Source organism: Carassius carassius, chromosome 50, assembly GCF_963082965.1.
Source record: "Carassius carassius chromosome 50, fCarCar2.1, whole genome shotgun sequence".
Taxonomy (NCBI): Eukaryota; Metazoa; Chordata; class Actinopteri; order Cypriniformes; family Cyprinidae; genus Carassius; species Carassius carassius.
The window spans coordinates 19176164-19198256 of NC_081804.1; the positions used below are offsets into that span (position 1 = coordinate 19176164).

The window sequence follows — 22093 nt, forward strand, 5'->3', positions numbered from 1 at the left end:
AGGCGAGACGGCTCGTTCACTCATTGGCTTGTTCTGCGGCAACTGCACAGCCTATCGAGCGCAGGCTGATGCAACATCAGACCAATAAGGGCGCTTCGCGCCCTTCTTGCCACTTCCCGCCGAAACGGGTGTGGCCCAACCTATAAAAGGAGCTCAAAAAGGCTGACTCACCTGATTTATTTAATCGCCGAAGCGAACCAGAGTGAATCGTACGCACGGCAGAGAACGCAGTACTCGTTCGCTCTTCTAGAGAGAACCGAGGTTACGTTTAGTAACCGAGTACATTCTCTTACGAGAGCTCTCTCGTACTGCGTCTAAGCTAAGACGCTACGGGAACCCAATGTAAAACGCCGTGCGCGCAGGGATCACACCAATAAACCTGAAGCAACGCCCAGGATTTACAGTGCACAGTCACCTGAGGGACTCACAGAGAGTCCAGGACAGCAAGGGGGAAAGCCCTCCGTCCCATATCTAGCAGCATCCGTAGATGCGGCAATATGACATCGCACAGCCGAGGCAAGGCCTGACCAATGTGGCAATGCGGGTCTTACGCAATACTGCCCATATAACAGTCGGCAGCGCATAACGCTCGTAAACTCAGAATTCCCCTCAGGGCCCTGATTCGACTATACCGACAGCAGCCTTGCTTGCAAGGTGGGAACCTCCAGGTTATAGAACCTGATAAATGTAGACGGCGAGGCCCAACCTGCCGCCATACATATATCCTGCAAGGAGATCCCAGTAGACCACGCCCACGATGAGGCGACGCCTCTTGTGGAGTGTGCTCTGACGCCCAACGGGCACTGAAGGCCCCTGGAAGCGTAAGCTAACGCTATGGCGTCAACTATCCATCTGGATAGAATCTGTCTCGAAACAGCCATTCCCTTGGAACGTCCACCGAACGAGACAAACAGCTGCTCCGTCTGCCGAAAGGCAGCAGAGCGAGACACATAAGCTCTTAAAACCCTGACAGGGCAAAGAAGACTCGAGTCTCTATCCTCTCCTGACACCGGCAGGGCAGACAGGGCAATAACCTGAGCCCGAAACGGTGTGTTGAAGGATTTCGGCACATAACCGTGCCTAGGTTTGAGTATGACCCTTGAGTCATTGGGCCGAAACTCCAAGCACGACTGGCTCACCGAGAGTGCGTGCAAATCACCCACACGCTCCACCGAAGCGAGAGCCAACAAGAATACTGTCTTGAACGACAGATGCTGAAGGCTAACCGATTGGATAGGCTCAAAAGGGGGACCCTTCAAGGCTTTCAAAACCGCCGCGAGGTCCCACATAGGGACTGACGGAGGTCTGGGAGGATTCAGCCTCCTAGCTATTCTGAGGAACCGGATGACTAAATCATTCCTTCCTATTGACTGACCGAGCGCCATTTCAGAAAACGCCACGATGGCCGCCACATAAACTTTGAGCGTGGATGGGGCTCTGCCCTTATCCAACAGCTCCTGTAGGAAGGAGAGGACCTCCGTCACCTCACAACTAAGGGGTGAATAACCTCGAGCTGTGCACCAGCTGGAGAACACCGACCACTTCGAGGCATACAGACGTCGTGTCGACGGAGCTCTAGCCTGAGTGATGGTATTAAGCACTCCCACTGCGAGATCAGCGGGTAACTGTTGAGCGCCCACACATGGAGGGACCACAACTCCGGTTGAGGGTGCCAAATCGAGCCCCTGGCCAGTGAGAGGAGGTCCCTCCTCAACGGTACCGGCCACGGGGCGACATCTTCTAACTGCATCAAATCTGGGAACCATGGTTGGTTCTTCCAAAGAGGTGCTACAAGCAGTATTGAACATCTCGTTTCTCTCACCCGTTCTATCACCTGCGGAAGAAGGGAGACGGGAGGGAAAGCATAAAGCGGGCAGCACGGCCATTCCTGTGACAGCGCGCTTTCGTTCTTGGAAAAGAACGCAAGGCAGTGAGCGTTTTCGTGGGACGCGAAGAGGTCCACCTCTGCCCTGCCAAATCTCTCCCACAACAGCCGGACTGTTTGCGGGTGTAGAGACCATTCGCCCGTAGGAACATTGCCTCTGGACAGCCTGTCTGGACCCAGATTCTGTAGCCCAGGCACATGCACTGCCCCCAGCAAACGCACGTTGCGCTGAGCCCAAACCAGGAGGCGTTCCGCTAGCCTGTACAGGTTTCAGGACCCGAGACCGCCCTGGCGATTTATGTAGGACACCACAGACATGTTGCACGAACGGACTAAGACGTGGTGATCCTTAGCGCATCAACGCGTTCTCCACTGCCAGCATTTCCAGACAGTTGATATGATGGAGCTTTTCCCGTTCTGACCATAGGCCAAAGGACGGTCTGCCCTCAAACAGCGCTCCCCATCCCGAAGTGGAGGCGTCCGTCGAAAACCAACTGGGGGAAGGCTGAGCAGGTCCCGTGGGACTCGATATGTCTGCGAGTAACTGTGGGCTGCATATGTGCACATTTACCACTTTCAACTCGCTGTCTGCCTGTGTAGAGCGTACGTGCACATGCCTCGTTTTTACAGAAGCCATGCGCCGTATGTGACATAGTGTATGTGGGCACTGGGGAGTGGGCACGTTTACTATGTGGCGCGCTCGACCGATCTGTGTCGATCTTATGTGCGCGAGCCCTGTGTGCAGGGCTGTGCTTACATGTGGAGATGGGCACTGAGGAGTGGGCATCATCACTACATTTATATCACCATCGGCCGTGGCCGGACGAACGTGCACGGGTTTCGTTTTTACAGAAACCACATGACGCGTGTGACATAGTGATTGTGGGCACTGAGGAGTGGGCACGTCTACTATGTAGTGCGCGTGATCAACTTGAGTCGCTTTTATGGGCGCGAGCCCTGTGTGAAGGGCTGTGCTTACATGTGGAGATGGGCACTGTGCAGTGGGCATCGTCACTACATTTATAGCACCATCGGCCGTGGCGGGACACCAGAAATTACACCTTTTTCGGGAAATATCTGGGTAGCCGTGATAACGGTTTTTGTGTGCAGGCAAGCGGGCAACCGTACAGGCTTGCGCGTTGCAAAAGAAGCTGAAACAGTCACAATCTCTGGAACTGAAACAGCAGCGCGCTTAGGTGAGAGCCCGGCCACAGCGGAACTCGTACACCGGCGCTTCGATGAAGCAGCCATCGTGTGTAGTACAGACGCAGCGTCATGCAGCATGGATAGATGGCTTTCCTAGGATGGCTTCGGGGCTCCCGGCCTCACCGTAATCCTCTGCCGCGGTCCCCGCAGCGACGGCCGGTAGAGCGAGAACGGGGGTCTCGAGCTGCGTTGCTGAAGCTGTTGTGATAACGGCTTTTGTGTGCAGGCAAGCGGGCAACTGTGCAGGCTTGCGCGTTGCAGAAAACGCTGAGACAGTCACAATTCCTGGAACTGAAACAGCGGCGCGCTTGGGTGAGAGCTCGGCCACAACGGAACTCGTACACCTGTGCTTCGATGAAGCAGCCATCGCGAGTAGTGCAGCCGCAGCGTCAAACAGTAGGCTTTAGATGGCAACACCGCTTTTGCCGCCGTCCAGCAGAGGGCGGACAAAGGTGCGTCGCTATCGCCTGTTCCACCGGCGGAAGTGACTGGTAGTTCCTGTTTTTTTAGCATCATCAGTGTGGAGAATGCTAGTGAGACAGACGAACGAGTTCGCGCTGAATATGGAGCGTTCCAAGCCTTCGCCACCTCTTCGTGAAGCTCAGGAAGAAATGAGGCGGGCTTTGAGAAGTTCGCCCCGGCTCCTTCTCGATGTCAGCTCATCTGCTGGGCTTCTGAGCAGAAGGTGCGAGATCCTCGGAGCTCGCCCAGCCCTCACTGCCCGAAGCTAGCAGAGAGCGCGTGTCCTCTTCCCCCGACGCGGCCCTGAGATCGACTTCCTCGGACGACGCGCCGGCAAACAGCGGGCGCTGCCCACCGGGAAGCGATGCAGGGGGGGCTGGTCAAGCAGAGCGAACCGGCGAACCGGCGAGCTCGGTTGAGCTGAAGACGGTTCCGGAATCCGCTGAAAGCGATGCTTTCACGGCGCCTCAGCGCAGCGGAGAATGCAGGCTTAGAGAAAAAGGCCAGGCGAGTCCTCAGAGTCACCATGGCAACAGCTCGCAGTGGGGGCATCCGCCGTCAGCGAGCGCTGCATGATCTTCACCCAGGCAGGAGACACAGATGACGTACCGGTCTCCCTCGCTGAGTGGGGCTCTGACGAGCCGCAGGAAGGCATCTTAAAAAAGACGCGAGCTCTTTTACGAGTGTGTGTCACAGGGCGAACACACACACACATAAAGAACAGCTGGATATAACAGAATTGAAAGGATATAGGCGCCGGATAGCGCAGCAGGAACGGTAGTGGAAGGCGGCGATGCCAGCAGCTTCAGAATGGCTCGTCCTGCTGATATGCTTTCTCAGACGGCGCTTGCTTCCTCCGTGATCCAGCGATGCGTGAGCTTCGCTGAAGAGATGAAAAATCAGGTGAGTCAGCCTTTTCGAGCTCCTTTTATAGGTTGGGCCACACCCGTTTCGGCGGGAATTGGTCTGATGTTGCATCAGCCTGCGCTCGATAGGCTGTGCAGTTGCCGCAGAACAAGCCAATGAGCGAACGAGCCGTCTCGCCTATGGCTGTGTACTGCTGCAAATGTGCTTTACAAAAATACAAAATTAAGGATAATTTTTTGCTTCAGTATTTCGTGAAAAGAGACTTTTCTCGTACTGCGTCTTAGCTAAGACGCTACGGGAAAAGTCTCTTTTCACGAAATACTGAAGCAAAAAATTATCCTTAATTTTGTATTTTTGTAAAAGCACATTTGCAGCAGATGACGTACCAAAAGAAAGATAAGCAGGATGCTGACAAACTGAATCCAGGCAAACTTGATGGTTTCCCAAAAGCCCGGCCGATAGGTAGAAAAAACCAGTTGAGGAAATTAAACTTGAATTGATCAAATAAAACATAAGTGGACAATCTAGAAATTAGGAGTGTTTAGGAAGTGACATTTGCAAGTCAAAGTCACTTCATGTGTCATGAGTTTAGGCTCTAGCCACAAATTAAAAAGTATAAAGCAGCAATTTCCAGTCAATGTGTTTTTTTTATTTATTAAAATCATGATATCTGAATGAAACGTTCCCTTTTTTTTGGTATCAGGATTTAGTTGTAGACCAGATGGTTGATGTTCGTAACCATGCATTAAGCAATAAGAATTTGCACTATATGCCCTCAAATAGAGAATCTTTTACAACAAAGGGAAAGTTTCCCCAAAAAATTAAATTCTGTCATCATTTACTCACCCTTACGTTGCTCCAAAACAGGAAGTCTATTCTGCTCACGAAGGCTGCATTTATTTGATCAATAATAAAGAAAAAAAACACTAATATTGTGAAATATTATTAAAATTTACAATTTTTATTTTAATATACTTTAAAGGGGTCATATGATGTTGCTAAAAAGAACATTATTTTGTGTATTTGGTGTAATGAAATGTGTTTTATGCGGATTAAGGTTAAAAAAACATTATTTTCCACATACTGTACATTATTGTTGAAACAAGTGTTAATGATAAATCCCCTGTTATGTTTGTACTGGCTACTGTATACAGGCCACCAGGGCACCATACAGACTTTATTAAAGAGTTTGGTGATTTTACATCCGAGTTAGTTCTGGCTGCAGATAAAGTTTTAATAGTTCGTGATTTGGTGAATCCATGTTGATAATGAAAAAGATGCATTGGGATCAGCATTTATAGCCATTCTGAACTCTATTGGTGTTAGACAACACGTTTCAGGACCTACTCATTGTCGAAATCATACTCTAGATTTAATACGGTCACATGGAATTGATGTTGATAATGTTGAAATTATGCAGCCAAGTGATGATATCTCAGATCATTATTTAGTTTTGTGCAAACTTCATATAGCCAAAATTGTAAATTCTATTCTTGTTACAAGTATGTTAGAACCATCACTTTTACCACAAAAGACTGCTTTTTAAGTTATCTTCCTGATGTATCCAAATTCCTTAGCATATCCAAAACCTAAGAACAACTTGATGTAACAAAAACTATGGACTCCCTCTTTTTTAGCACTTTAAATAAAGTTGCTCCTTTACGCTTAAGAAAGGTTAAGGAAAACAGTTTGACACCATGGTATAATGAGCATACTTGCACCCTAAAGAGAGCAGCTCGAAAAATGGAGCGCAGCTGGAGGAAAACCAAACTAGAGGTATTTCGTATTGCTTGGCGGGAAAGTAACCTTTCCTACAGAAAAGCATTAAAAACTGCTAGATCCGATTACTTTTCTTCTCTTTTAGAAGAAAACAAACATAACCCCAAGTATTTATTCAATACAGTGGCTAAATTAACGAAAAATAAAGCCTCTACAAGTGTTGAAATTTCCCAACACCACAGCAGTAATGACTTTATGAACTACTTTCCTTCTTAAATCGATACTATTAGAGATAAAATTGCAACCATTCAGCCGTCAGCTACAGTATCGCATCAGACAGTGAACTATAGACCCCCTGAGGAACAGTTCCACTCATTCTCTACTATAGGAGAGGAAGAATTGTATAAACTTGTTAAATCATCTAAACCAACAACATGTATGTTAGAGCCTATACCATCTAAGCTCCTAAATGTGGTGCTTCCAGAAGTCATAGATCCTCTTCTGACTATTATTAATTCCTCATTGTCATTAGGATATGTCCCCAAAACCTTCAAACTGGCTGTTATTAAGCCTCTAATCAAAAAACCACAACTTGACCCCAAAGAACTAGTTAATTATAGACCAATCTCGAATCTCCCTTTTCTGTCCAAGATACTAGAAAAGGTGGAATCCTCACAATTATATTCCTTCTTAGAGAAAAATGGTATATGTGAGGATTTCCAGTCAGGATTTAGACCGTATCATAGTACTGAGACTGCTCTCCTTAGAGTTACAAATGATCTGCTCTTATCATCTGATCATGGATGTATCTCTCTATTAGTTTTATTGGATCTTAGTGCTGCGTTTGACACAATTGACCACAACATTCTTTTGCATAGACTTGAACACTTTGTTGGCATCAGTGGAAGTGCATTAGCATGGTTTAAATCGTACTTATATGACCGCCATCAGTTCGTAGCAGTGAATGAAGAGGTATCATATCGATCACAAGTGCATTATGGAGTACCTCAAGGCTCAGTACTAGGGCCGCTACTCTTCACGCTTTATATGTTACCCTTGGGAGATATCATCAGGAAACATGGTGTTAGCTTTCACTGTTATGCTGATGATACTCAGCTCTATATTTCTTCGCGGCCCGGTGAAACACACCAATTTGAAAAACTAATGGAATGCATAGTCGATATAAAAAAACTGGATGACGAGTAATTTCTTACTGCTAAATTCTGAAAAAACAGAGGTGTTAATTATAGGACCTAAAAATTCCGGTTGTAATAACCTAGAACACTGTCTAAGACTTGATGGTTGCTCTGTCAATTCTTCGTCATCAGTTAGGAACCTAGGTGTGCTATTTGATCGCAATCTTTCCTTAGAAAGCCAAGTTTCTAGCATTTGAAAACTGCATTTTTCCATCTCAAAAATATATCTAAATTACGGCCTATGCTCTCAATGTCAAATGCAGAAATGTTAATCCATGCATTTATGACCTCAAGGTTAGATTATTGTAATGCTTTATTGGGTGGTTGTTCTGCACGCTTAGTAAACAAACTACAGCTAGTCCAAAATGCAGCAGCAAGAGTTCTTACTACAACCAGGAAGTATGACCATATTAGCCTGGTCCTGTCAACACTGCACTGGCTCCCTATCAAACATTGTATAGATTTTAAAATTATGCTTATTACTTATAAAGCCCTGAATGGTTTAGCACCTCAGTATTTGAATGAGCTCCTTTTACATTATAATCCTCTACGTCCGCTACGTTCTCAAAACTCAGGCAATTTGATAATACCTAGAATATCAAAATCAACTGCGGGCGGCAGATCCTTTTCCTATTTGGCGCCTAAACTCTGGAATAACCTACCTAACATTGTTCGGGAGGCAGACACACTCTTGCAGTTTAAATCTAGATTAAAGACCCATCTCTTTAACCTGGCTTACACATAACATACTAATATGCTTCTAATATCCAAATCCGTTAAAGGATATTTAGGCTGCATTAATTAGGTAAACCGGAACCGGAAACACTTCCCATAACACCCGATGTACTTGCTACATCATTAGAAGAATGGCATCTACGCTAATATTTGTCTGTTTCTCTCTTATTCCGAGGTCACCGTAGCCACCAGATCCAGTCTGTATCCAGATCAGAGGGTCACTGCAGTCACCCGGATCCAGTATGTATCCAGACCAGATGGTGGATCAGCACCTAGAAAGGACCTCTTTGCCCTGAAAGACAGCGGAGACCAGGACAACTAGAGCCCCAGATACAGATCCCCTGTAAAGACCTTGTCTCAGAGGACCACCAGGACAAGTCTGCATTTGTGATCGGAGGAAAAACAAACAACAAGTGCTACTCTACACTGCTCAAAACTCACGTTTAAACAGTCAGTGGCACATCCTAAATATGAAGACATACTTACAGACTGTGAGTCAGAACAGCAGGCATTGTAGTCTACTCCCAGAATCAGGAAACAGTCCTCTGTAAAATGTACTGTACACATCTGTATATTTGGGTTGAACTGTTCTGGAACAGTGTTGTAAATACAACTTGACCACTGAGTTCTAGTTGTGTCCTCTTTTGGAAGGCCAAAGAAAGTAGTTTCATTTTTACAACGAAACAGCTTCTCCACAACATAACGCCGGCACCAACAGTGAGAATAAAAGTTAAACCTTCTTTCTTTGCGTGAACATTTGGGCGGTGTTATGCAAATATTCCAACATCATGATGTAGACATGTGGGGCGTGTTTAAACGACGTGGTTTAGGAGGGTGTGGACGAGTCTGAAATCTCTTTGGGTTTTAGACTTTAGTCTTTGCAACTTTACAAATCTTATCTATTCATTAACAGCTTGTAACACTACAAAGATAAAGTAAAACTTGAAATTGCATAATATGACCCCATTTTATATGTATTTAGCACATTTCTGTGATCAAAGCATCATTACTCCAGTCTTCAGTGTCACATGATTCTTCAGTAATCATTCTTATATACTGATTTATTAGCAAATTGAAAGCAGTTGAGCTGCTTTAATATATATTTTTTTACTTTTTTCAGAATTCTTTTGATGACTAAAAAGTTAAAAAGTAAAATAGCATATATTTAAAATATTAATATTTTGTAACAATATACACTACCGTTCAAAAGTTTGGGGTCAGTACATTTACTTTTTTTTAAAGAAATTAATAATTATATTCAGCAACAACATGTTAAATTGATAAAAAGTGACAGTAAAGACTTACGTATATTGTTAGAAAAGATTTATATTTTGAATAAACTTGTTATTCATCAAAGAATCCTGAAAAAAGTACCACAGGATCATGTGACATTGAAGACTCTGAAAATTCTATTTTAAAGTATATTCAAATGGAAAAGGTTTATTTTAAAATGTAACATTATTTCACAATATTGGTGTTTTTTTTCTGTATTTTTGATCAAATAAAGGCAGTCTTGATGATCAAAAGAGTCTCTCTCTCACTGTATATTTAATATATATGTAAAAAAAAACACACGTAAATGTAAAGGATATGTAATAGTTTCTTCTGGATAGTTGATCTGGGCGCTGATCTGGAATGGAGAATTTACAGCTCTGCCCAGCGTCCACACGGGAATGACTCCGGAGAGATCAGTAGTCACTGTGTGTGTGAGACAGAGAGACTGCTGGGAATGAAGGTGTACTTGAAGTACTTGAAGCCTACATTCCCGAGAACCACATAATACATGCTTATCATTGGTGGACTGACATTTGACAGAACTGACAAATAAGGTTTCAATATTCAATACCTGAAAGAAACAAAAATATAGCAGTAGATGATGAACTCAGAAAAAAGCTCAGGACGTTCAAGAGTAAATATCAGAGGATGCTACCAAAAAATAAAGCCTAGAGTGAATACAAATCTCTGCTTTTTCTGAAAGCAACAAGGTGCAAATAAAAAAGACAAGAGAGCCACTAGACATATTCATAACAGTAATGATACAACACATTTGTTGGCTTTGTCTTACGGTTTCTCTGCTGGTAGAGTCTAATGATGTTGGTCAGGTCATATGTACTCGCAAACAGACTGGATCCATTGATCACTGATACCTAGCAATGGAATAAAAAAAGGCAATCAGAATGGATGTGATTTTTTATATTATCTTCCTCTCAACATGCTTTTGACAAAGCTTCAGCACTGCAAGTCAAACTGGCTTCCAGCAATGAACGAATCATCACATTAATCTTTATGTAGGTCATAAATTGATAAACATGGTTTTCCTGGGGCTTGTTTAGATCTACTCACATTGTAGGTACTATGTAAGCCTCGGTGTGGAAGAGGAGTTCGCTGGTTTAACTTCAGGTCTCCACAGATGAAGAGCTGAGATCCTGGGACAGGCGAGGAACGCTGCACAAAGGCAAGCGTCTGCATCACAACCGTAGACATTCGCTAGACACATGGACAGTTAGACACACAATCAGAGAGCTATTTAAGTCATACACAGAGGTATAGACAGAGAGAGAGCAAGAAAGATATATATTAATACTGAACGAGTAGGAGTGGGGCATCTGATTTGTGGCATATATGAATGCACTGAATACACACAAACAGCTGGTATGAGAAGGTAAGGAGGAGCTGAACACCAAACATCTGTTCTTCTGGCTTGAGTGGGATGTTGATCTGGAGCACGAGGAAGTCAGATTTCCCATCCTGGTTTCTGTCCTCCTCCTGGACCTGAATAGTGAACAAACCAGTGCAGCTTTCAATATGCTAACAGAGTTCACTATTGCAATATTGCAAAAAGTTTTTTTATTTCCACAGTCCCGTACTCACGGAGACAGATGGGATGCGTAAACTATCTCCGATCAATTGATTAAAGTTGGGAAATGTGCTCCATGCTATATAACTCCAGACATGGGGACTTGTGACTTGGTGACTTGGACTCGAGTCGCTATTTTTATGACTTGTGACTTGACTTGACAAAAAATAAAATACTTGAGACTTGACTCGGACTTGGAAGTTAAAGACTCGGGACTTGACTTGACTTGAGACAGGATGACTTGAATGACTTGAGTGTTAATCACATTATGTTTTCAGTTTGAATATAAAATATATAAATTATTTTTAAAAAATAAAATTGATTACTCAGCTGGAGCGCAGGCTGAGAATCGCGTTGCCATGTCATGACATCATCAGCCATGCCCTCTCTACCTTACGCAGACCACGCCCACTTAGATCAGATATCACATCACATCAACATCTCAGCTTGAGGGGTACTGAGGGTCATCGCTTTTGTCGTCAATAATTCGCGCCTAAAAACGCGTGGAAATCGCTAGTCGCGCCGCTTTCTCATTGTTTCCAAAGCGCTCGGGCAGTTGCGCCCCTGAGGCGTCGAGCGTGTCGCACCGCGTGCGAGTCGCGACCGCGTTGCTTCCATTATGAGCGCGCATACCGGTGGCGCATACATGGTGGGATAGGCCACATCGTGCTCGGCTTGCAGACAAGACTCTCGAATCTTATATTTTGCAAGTGCAATACCTTGTAATAGAGGTAATGACTTTAATGACTCTGAGAGAGAGAGATTGTGTGTGTGTGTGTGTGTGTGTGTGTGTGTGTGTGTGTGAGAGAGAGAGAGAGAGAGAGAGAGAGAGAGAGAGAGAGAGAGAGAGAGAGAGTGAGTGAGTGAGTGAGTGAGTGAGTGAGTGAGTGAGAGAGAAACACACTCGTGCTTCACCTGATGAAGGAAACCCAAACTGAGTCTGACTCCAATCACAACCCCAACATTCAGAAACTAATTGACAAAAATCTGAAGTATAATTATGATGAAAAATTTAAAAAATGAATTTGAGCTCCAAACCAAACTCCAGTGTTATTCGGCCCTAAACAGAACCACAAAACTGGCAAATTACTTATCACTCAAGCAATTAAAAGAAAGACAAATCCTTTCAAAATATCGACTCAGTGATCATGATTTGGAAATAGAGATTGGTAGACATAAAAGATCCTGGCTACCGAGAGAAGAGAGGCAAACACTGAGCTGAATCAAACAGAGGATGAGAAACACTTCCTTCTTGTCTGTCCCAAATACAGCACTACAAGAGAAACATTCTTCCCACAGTTTGAAGCTTTGAATCCTTCATTCTTGTCTCTAAATGACTCGGAGAAACTACTCTATATACTTGGAGAGAATGAGACGGCAGTCACAATAGCTGCTAAATATTTATACACCATACACACCATACGAAAGGGATAATTTATTGTATTCAACTGTTTTATTTTATATTCTTAATTCTATATAATTACTATTATTAATATTAGAAATATTATCTGCTGCTGCTATTTTTATTGTATTTTATTGTAATCATATTTTATTCTGTATCTAAATGCTAAATTTGGCAATACTGTAACTCAAATGTCATGCCAATAAAGCAACTTGAACTTGAGAGAGAGAGAGAGAGAGAGAGGAGAAATGTAAGAAAGTTTAATGTTGTATGTAAACTGTGTTTGAGGGGACGTTGTGGCCTAATGGTTAGAGAGTCAGACTTGCAATCGAAGGGTTGTGAGTTCGAGTCCCGGGCTGGCAGGAATTGTGGGTGGGGGGAGTGCATGTACAGTTCTGAGGTGCATGTACAGTTCATTCACGACTGAGGTGCCCTTGAGCAAGGCATCGAACCCCCAACTGCTCCCTGGGCGCCGCAGCATAAATGGCTGCCCACTGCTCCGGGTGTGTGCTCACAGTGTGTGTGTGTGTTCACTGCTCTGTGTGTGTGCATTTCGGATGGGTTAAATGCAGAGCACAAATTCTGAGTATGGGTCACCATACTTGGCTGAATGTCATGTCACGTCACGTCCTTTGTGTGAGAGAGAGAGGGGAGGGGGAGGGTGTTCAGAGAGGAGTCTGTTGGATGTTTAGCTGTTATTTGTTTTATGGACTCAATGTTGAAAATGTAAAACATTTCTGTTGGCAGAAGTGAAAAATAAATAATTTTATGAAGTTACAATTTTGTTTGATTCCATGATGTATTTTACTGAACATGAGTATTTACAATGCAAATCCAAATTATTTTAATTTACTGTTACTTATATCTTGTCTTTTAACTTTATTAAGATCAGATTCTGCAGGTAAAATTACAATAATAAGGTGACTTGACTTGGACTTGACTTGACTTACTACAGGACTTGACTTGACTTGACTTGACATAACTTGTGACTTGACTTGACTTGACTTGCCCAAGAAAAAAATACTTGGGACTTACTTGAGACTTGAAGGTTAAGACTTGAGACTTACTTGAGACTTGCACATGTGTGACTTGGTCCCATCTCTGTATAACTCCCTGCTGTGTCTGTGGCTCCGATCACAATCATGTCATACTGGAACTAAATGACCGCTTGCTCTTCATATGTGCTCCTCTTCAGCCAGAAGCCTGTTCACAGCAACAAGCAGAGTCACGTTATGTGTCACATGTTTGGAATTTGGAAATAATTTGCTCGGAATAAAATGCAGCTTACCTTGACTTCTGTAAGCCACCAGAAGAGGTGAAATATGATTCAGATGCTAAAATATAATGCTGATTCAGATAAATAATGTTAAACTTTGGGGGGTCAAAACTTGTGGTCATCAGACTAATTACTTAGTCCAGCAAACCAACAACACGCGCACTGAGTGTTTCCGGTTTCGTAGCGTCATCTGTTTACCATAGCAACAACGCCAATCTGGGCCTTGTGCGAAGTATGTACATAGGAATTATTATATATGAATTGATCTCAATTATGTCAAAACAATGAGTCTGATCACTTGGTTTCAACAATCGAATTAGTGTAGTTGCTGCTAAATATAAGAACTCGCGTATGAAACCCCGGAATCTACCGAATGGCACGGCCCTACTGTGACGTAACCTCGTTCTGACGGAGAGGACGTGCTTGGTGACGTCATCACGGCTAGTCTGAAGACGAATGTCTGCTGCTTTTAACGTTACCTTGTTGACGTTTTTTAGTTTTAACATTTAATTGACTTCAGATCATCTGATCTTTTCATTAGTAGATCGCTCCTCGAGCTATATCTCTGCAAAAATGAAATGGATGTTTAAAGAGGACCATTCTCTGGGTAACTCGTCGAAAATGTCATGTTTTTATCAACAACGGCCTGTCAGATGCGTGTATTTATTGATCTGTTTGTCAAACTGATGATTTGATGACGTCAGCCTATTAATTTGATCTAACAGCTGACTCTACGATTTAAGATTTATTTTTTTAAGTCGTGTCAGTTGTTTGCACATTATAACTGCATTAATGACGATAACAACCCGAGATCACACAGTAGGAGAGTCTGTCTCTGGTGTTATCACTGTTTGATGAGAAATCATGTGTAACGTTATTGTTTTTCTTTCATTTTAGCATGTCCCGTTTAGCGTGTTTATTACCCTTCAAATGTATTCATATTTTATGTAATTTTGAGATATTTAAATGTCAAACGTGTGTAAAAAAATATATTCCTTGGCGTGTTTTGGGATTAGTCACCCTATCAAACAATGTGTGTGCTTTAATAGTGTAATATCTATTTATAATCATTAAAAGAATGCGGATGAGTGTGACGAATGAGAATTAATTAGTGCTGATTACAAGACTCTCTAATACAGGAATCAACAACTCGGTCCTGCAGAGTTTAACTCCAGCTTGGCTCACTGGAAGTGTTTTAGTATGCCTAGTAAGAGCTTGATTAGCTGGTTCAGGTTTGTTTGATTAGGGTTGGAGCTGAACTCTGTGTGACACCGGCCCTCCAGGACTGAGTTGTGACCCCTGCTCTAATGAATATTAATGATGTAAAGAGTTTGTTGAGGTTGACTGTAGACCAGGGTTGTCAAACTCATTTCCTGGAGGACGGGACATCTGCAGAGTGTTGTTCCAACCCTGCTCCACAAATACCATGCAGTTTTTAAATAAACCTGAAGGACTTGATTAGTTGGATCAGTGTGTTTAATTAGGGTTGAATCTAAACTCTGCAGGGCTCTTGCCCTCCAGGAATTGAGTTTGACACCCCTGATGTAGACTGATCAATGTCTTGTCTTTTTGTATCCATCATTTAGAGCACAGGTGTGTGGAGTCGGCCAAAATCCGCAACAAGTACCCAGACAGAGTTCCTGTGAGTATGGATATGGAAACTTCAACAGTTTTAAGATGGAGATAGCTTTGTCTGTTTATAATTAATAATGAGAGGTCATAGTAACATAGTAGCTAGCCAATCGGAGCACACCTCCTTTTCAGAACGATGAGCTTCGTAAAAAAACATGTTACAAAAAAATGGGGCATAGAGGAGAAACAATAATGTACAGTATGTGGAAAATAATGTGTTTTTTAACCTTAAACTGCATAACCACATTTCATTACACCAAATACACACAAAAAAAATTAAGCAACATCATATGATCCCTTTAATATCTCCATAAAACCAATATGCTGTTGAACACATGCCAGTTATCAGATAAAATAAACAAACAACCAAGGACAATAAAGGAAAACCATTAAACAAAATTATATCACACGAAAGACTGCTATATGGAATCCAAATTATTAGACATCTTTATTTGTCATTGACCCTTTGTTATTTGACTAATAATAACCATAATAATAACCATATCAGACAAAGACAACAGCGGGTCTAAATGCCTTTTCACACCAAAAGTAAATGTTTGGCACAAGTTTGTTTGTTTTTTCTTGAACCTGCAGTGAAAACTTCTAAATCGATTAGATATCAGAGCATTTCATGGGGATGATACACTGAAAGCTATTTGCCCACCAGCACTAAACAACAAAGGATCTTGAATCAGCTGTTGTATTTTTTCTTTTCCACACATTTTGAGCTCAAGCCTAGAACATCAATGTTTCAAGTCAATTCAAGTTGAGGTTTATTGTCATCCCGCTACATGTGTTGGACATACATGGATTTTGACTATAAATATACTATATATAAATGTTTACATCTACATAAGCTAAAAACAATACAGACTACACAAATGCTTCACATAATTCTATACTTATACAGAACTAACCTAATGTCAGATTTGACTTTAAATACTATATATAACCTATGCATAAACTAAAAACAAACTATACAAAAGCTACACATAAATACTGTACCTATACACAAACTAACCTACAGATTTGAATATGAATATACTATATATAAATGTTTACTTGGACTGAAAATTACAAATATATAGACTATACGAGTGCTTCCCATGTTTGCAGTTTATGAGCCTTTGAACTTCAAACATAACCTGCAATCAATGAGTTATTTGCATAACATAAGAAACAATTTGTAAACATTGGGTTCATTTAGTAATGACTGTAGAAAATTATATGTTATTAAGACACTGGGCAGATGTGAATATTTGCAATGACACTGACAAATAAAATAGTTAAGTAAATCAAAATTCATCGAAAAAAATTAAATTTTTAGTGTTTTTTAACACTGAATGTTTTTGCTGTCAGCTTTGATAAAATTCCCCTACACATGCATGACTTTAGTTTAATGTCTTGTCTGTATTCCCTTTTTTCATATTTAAAAAAAGCTAAAATGAGTGTTGATCTAGACAGGCTCTCTGAAAGTGCATTGTCTCTTGTGCTGGAGTGAATTTGCTTTTGATTTAGGCCGACAGATATCTGTTTTAATCTAAGTCTATAAAACAATGAACATGGTGTCCATGAATCAGCCATAGGTTTCGGAAGAGCATTTTTGAAGCCCCAAAGAGGGCTGTCGCCATCTTGGCATCATGTCACTCCCAGATAATCAAATATGGGCAAAGAGGAGGGATGTGGGTGGAGCTGAGGTGCCTGGTTGCTAAAACCATGCCCGCCTAGCTCCACATGATGAAGTTAGCTCAGGCTAAGGAGCTAATGCTGTTTTATACTGTCTATGGTGTGTAGTAAAGTTTTAAATAAAACTATAAATAATACATTATTTCACACAAGTTAAATAAAATTATATTAGAATTTCACTCACCTGGGAAAAATGGAGCCCATTTCTTGGATGGTCTGTTAGCACAATTAACCGCACAGCCAGCCATATTATCTGATAATTTTTTTAAATAATCCAGAAAAAAAAGCACAAACACAGTAGGGATGCCAAGTTCAGCGGCTGGAATTAGCTGATGAGGTGACGTGACTGTTAACAGACAGCACACAGAAGGCTAGTAGTGACAGCTTCGGCAATCCACCTGTCACTCAAGTGGCCACGCCCCTTAATTATGCAGAACTTTAAGGCTTAATATAATTTAAATGGATGAGTTATAAAAAAAATTCCCTGACATCCATTTGAACCCTGTCGTTAGTGGCCAGTCGATGAATTGCAGTTTAAGTCAGTTTTTTGTTGGATTCATGAGAGGCCCTGTCCCAAATCACACCCTAGGCCACGGTCTTCCTCCGAGTCCACACTTTAATTGCACTTTGACTGTCGGGTAGTAGTCTACTGTGGAGCTGGCCTCAGTGCAGGCTTGGCGAAGTGTGCATCGAGGGTGTATGGGGCTGTAAAGGGGGCACTCGCGAGCAGCCTTCTGAAAGCTAAAATGACGAATGGGACACCCTACTGTCTCATAGACTTAATGGACACACACACGCACACGGCAGCCACTGTAAATCCACAAGTCCACATGAAGTACCATTTTGGACAGCGCCAGAGAGACCGGAAGGTTCCCGCTTGGTGTGAACAAGGGCCGGTTCTAGACCCTTTTTAGGTGGGCTACAGCGCCCCTATCCGTCGTCTCAGCCCTCCTAAAACTATAATCAGCTCTCCAAATGATTGGGCCAGTGCTGCTTTATCAAGAAAGTCTATCATTCTCACATGTTTTAAGTCTTGTAAGTTTAAAAATTACATTGATTTAAGTCATTCAAGCACAAGAAAGTGATCTCAATCGTGTGCTTGGATCGTTTCTGTGCTCGCACACACGTGAAGCATGCACACAAAAAACTGCAGGCAAATAAGTTCTATTTCATGTTTTTTTGAGCAAATACACACAAAATAATTTTAATCAAACAAAAAAAATATAGAGAATTACTCACTGCTCTTGTCTTGACGAAGTAACTTCTGTAGCTTTACTAGTTATTGTGTGTATTCACTTCTTAGAGTAATAGTTTTCACAAGCACTGTTAAGATCATTTGTGTCTTTGTATCTAACGGTCTCTCTGAGGATGAAATACTAGATCCGCCTCTGATGTAAACAGACCATTGCTTATTCTGTGTGTGTAACATAATTTGTAACACATGATTGCCTTTGTTTTGCTCTCTCTTGTGTTTATCAGGTTATTGTAGAGAAAGTATCTGGTTCACAGATTGTGGACATTGACAAGCGAAAGTATCTGGTCCCATCTGACATTACAGTGGCTCAGTTCATGTGGATCATCAGAAAGCGGATCCAGCTTCCTTCTGAAAAAGCCATATTCCTTTTTGTGGACAAAACTGTCCCTCAGTCCAGGTAAAATGCTGCTTTGTATATTACAAATAATTTACTAAATACATTGCCTACAAAGAGTATTTAACACAATTTGTGGTGACAGTAATGCTTTTACAATGGGGATACACAGAATCAGCTGATAAACTTCCAAAAAACACAGTTTTAAAAAATGTGACTGAAATGAGACTAATGTGATAGAATAGAGTACTACTACTGATGACATATTTTATAGGTCAACCCGGAAATTAGCACCACCCTGACTGTCTCAACATAATCCCAATACGATTTGAATAGCCAAAAAAACATTGTATGGGTCAAAATGATCGATTTTTCTTTTATGCCAAGATTATTTTCCATGAATATATTTAGCAAATTTCCTACCGTAAATATATCAAAATGTAATTTTTGATTAGTAATATTGCTAAGAATTCATTTGGGCAACTTCAAAAGTGATTTTCTCAGAATTTAGATTTTTTTTGCTCCCTCAGATTCCAGATTTTCAAATAGTTGTATCTCAGCCAAATATTGTCAGATCCTAACAAACCATATAACAATGGAAAGCTTCTTTTATTCAGCTGTCAGATGATGTAAAAATTGACACTTGGTCCAGGGTCACATATACTATTATTGCTCTGTGACCAGCAAAGGGATTATGATTCTTACACATTATATTCATCATGATAATCTTTTCAAATGAACATCACCTAATTGCTAGAAGTAAAAAGCGTAGGTTATAAACTACACCACAGTCTCGAGATTTCAATATCACTGTTAATGAACTTCATGCAACTCTTATCAGTCTAAAAACATTCCCTGATGGCTTGAGTTCATCCTTTGTTCAAATGAAACAAACAAGGCTGTGAAGGCTGGCTTGTGAGTAGATGAGTTTTCCTGTTTTGTGTAACAATATTTAATGTCACCAACAACCTCTGTTAGTCTTTTAGTCACTTTTTAGCAACAAACCTTTTCAATGCAATTTAAAGCTTAAAAAAAAGGCTATTACTGATGTATTTTATGTTGAAGAAAAAACGTAGGAATATCTTGAGCTTGTGTTCACAACCGATCTTATTTGAGGCATTTAACCAAAAACCCATTGACTTCATGATAGAATCTATTTTGGACTACAAAAATGTATGACTTTCTTCTTTCAGACGAATCCAGTCAGAGTTATATTAAAAATAGTCTTTGAGCTTTCAAGCTGTTTCATGGCACTCAGCAGGTGTTGCATGCATCAGTCCAAAGCAAAGCTCCGGGGGGTGAACAAAGGCCTTCTGTAGTGAATCTACAGTATGTGTGTTTGAAAGAAAATTGTCCATATTGAAAATGTAATAATCATTTTACTTTTGTAAACAAAGCAGTTCTGGATGCATGACGTATGAGGCTGGCGCTGCGCATGCACCGATCAGAAGTGACAAACGCAGAAGGGCAGGGGAGAGTTCACAACACAAAAACAACGGTCATTAATTAGAGGTACAAACCAAGGATTTGTAAAGAAGAATGTCGGAGGATTTCAATATAAGCCAAAAGGAGACTGGTTTTCCTTTGCTAAAGTAAGGAAACTTTGCTTCCTTTGCTCCTGTTAACAAACGTTGGTTTTCACGTCATTCCTCCGGTGCTGCTCCAGTATACAACTGTTGGCGCAAGCTAAATTAAAGATATTATTACGTTTGGAATATGGATAATTTATTACAAAAATGCATAGATTCGCTACAGAAAGCCTTTGCTCACCACCCCGAGTCGTCTGAAAGAAGAAAGTCATATACACCTAGGATGACTTCATTTATGAGCTAATTTTCATTTTTGGGTGAACTAACCCTTTAAGAACAGCTGTGTTTCTTATTAGTTACTATGTACTTACATGTCAGATAAGTACCTTGTTATGATGCATTTGCCTGTAGGTACAAGATCTTTACCATGTATATATGCCAGGGAAGTACACATACTATAAAATAAAGTGCTAGCGAAAACATTTTGTATGCACAAGAAGAGCAGTACCTTTTAACACAACAAACCACCCACATGCAAATATTCCAGGAAATAAAGAGGACAATGACATGCCAGCTAAAGGAATTCATTTTACTGAAATATCTGCGGGGGTCTATCATACAGCAAACATGTTTACAATGAACATTTACTTGAATTTCATCCTGAACATGCAGCATTCAAGTTGAAGAAACTGTATAGGGCTTTGATTGTGTTCAGTAACTTAAGATCTGGCATCAGATTTAGTTTGAAAGGGAAGGACGCCGGCTGAAATGTTTTCCTGTGTTGCAGCAGGTCACACCCAACATCCTTCTTGTACATCCATTTATAAATAATCTCTGTTTACCTCCTCCACCTGCCATCTCAAATAGAGTCACCTGATATCCTCTAGTTTAGGATTTATTTTAGATTAATCTGTTCAGAGGTATTCAGTGATGACTCCTTTTGCCATTTTCTCACAAATGGTGACTTTCCTTGCCTATTACTTAATGTTATTTAGTTAGAGCTGGGGTGTCAAATTCACTTGCTGGAGGGTTAGAGCCAAACTGAGGTTTGAGATTCAACTCTCATTAAACACCTGATCCAACTTATCAAGTCCTTCTGGCTTATTTGAAAACCACATGTTGTGTGTCGGAGCAGGGTTGGAACAAAACTGCAGAAATCCCGCCCCCCAGGAATTAAGTTTGATACCCATGAGTTAGTGTGTGTGTGTGTGTATATGTATATATATATATATATATATGTATGTGTATGTGCAGTTTTCACAAAATAATTGTGCATTGGTTCATTTTTAATCACTTTAATACATTAATCTATATAATTTTGTTCAGCAAAAAATTCTGTATATATTTCTTTGCATGTCAAAACAGTAACCTCCTCCGTACTTGTTTCAGTCTGACTATGGGGCAGCTCTATGAAAAAGAAAAAGACGAGGACGGCTTTTTGTACGTGGCCTACAGTGGAGAAAACACGTTTGGATAATAGGATCCCTGCATCATCCCAGGCTGTGCAACACATCACTCCCGTTTCTTTTGGACTGCGCGATTGTTCTGTGGTTGGGAACAGGATCGACTCATCTGTCAATTAACCACATAGCAGATGTCTTTGTACCTCTATTGTCACCCGTCATATTGTGCTCTGAAACATTAGATCGACTCCATTAGTGATTTTACTTCTTTTAGTGAATGGTGTTGCAGTATTATTACAAATGTCTAATAATGTTGACACTGAAAATATATAGTAACTTTTAATGTTTTAATTTATCTGTATTTTTCCCCTGTAAATTATATATATATATAATATAACTGAAAGGTAAGGTAGCTGGATGACCTAACCAATAAAAATAAAACACCCAAAAATAAATCGTCAATATGATTTATTACGATATACCCACTATGTCAAGGATTTTATTACAGAAACAAACAAACAGACATTAAAAAAATGTCTGCTTGATATAAGTCATACAGGTTTGGAAAAACATTTATTTTAATAATATAAACAGAAACCTCATGCACCAGAACATATACACTCAAGATTGGCAAGCTTTAAGGCAAAGT

At 41.3% G+C, this 22093-nt stretch overlaps 2 protein-coding genes across 2 annotated transcripts in view; one reads left to right on the top strand and one right to left on the bottom strand.

Annotated features, from left to right (window-relative positions):
* Positions 1-14041, bottom strand: part of tmem231 (transmembrane protein 231) — a 24443-nt gene extending 10402 nt beyond the window's left edge. The window contains exons 1-10 of the mRNA XM_059546159.1: positions 13976-14041; positions 13618-13663; positions 13495-13532; positions 13434-13449; positions 10942-11009; positions 10714-10842; positions 10414-10557; positions 10136-10217; positions 9663-9768; positions 4787-4882 (exon numbers count right to left, since the gene is read on the bottom strand). Of these exons, the coding sequence (XP_059402142.1) occupies positions 4787-4882; positions 9663-9768; positions 10136-10217; positions 10414-10557; positions 10714-10842; positions 10942-11009; positions 13434-13449; positions 13495-13532; positions 13618-13663; positions 13976-14041 (791 nt within the window). The remainder of the gene's footprint in view (positions 1-4786; positions 4883-9662; positions 9769-10135; positions 10218-10413; positions 10558-10713; positions 10843-10941; positions 11010-13433; positions 13450-13494; positions 13533-13617; positions 13664-13975) is intronic.
* On the top strand, positions 14025-21671 carry gabarapl2 (GABA(A) receptor-associated protein like 2). The gene is made up of 4 exons (XM_059546476.1): positions 14025-14212; positions 15192-15247; positions 18403-18575; positions 21431-21671. Exons 1-4 carry the CDS (start codon positions 14179-14181, stop codon positions 21516-21518), a joined length of 351 nt encoding a protein of 116 aa, XP_059402459.1. The 5' UTR covers positions 14025-14178; the 3' UTR covers positions 21519-21671.
* The last annotated feature ends 422 nt before the right edge of the window (positions 21672-22093 follow it).

Excerpts from the sequence above, each read along its gene's own strand:
- gabarapl2 (XM_059546476.1), top strand. The coding sequence starts at position 14,179 with ATGAAATGGATGTTTAAAGAGGACCATTCTCTGG. Across the intron at positions 14,213-15,191 it reads TAAAGAGGACCATTCTCTGG|AGCACAGGTGTGTGGAGTCG; the intron begins GTAACTCGTCGA and ends TCCATCATTTAG. Across the intron at positions 15,248-18,402 it reads AGTACCCAGACAGAGTTCCT|GTTATTGTAGAGAAAGTATC; the intron begins GTGAGTATGGAT and ends TGTGTTTATCAG.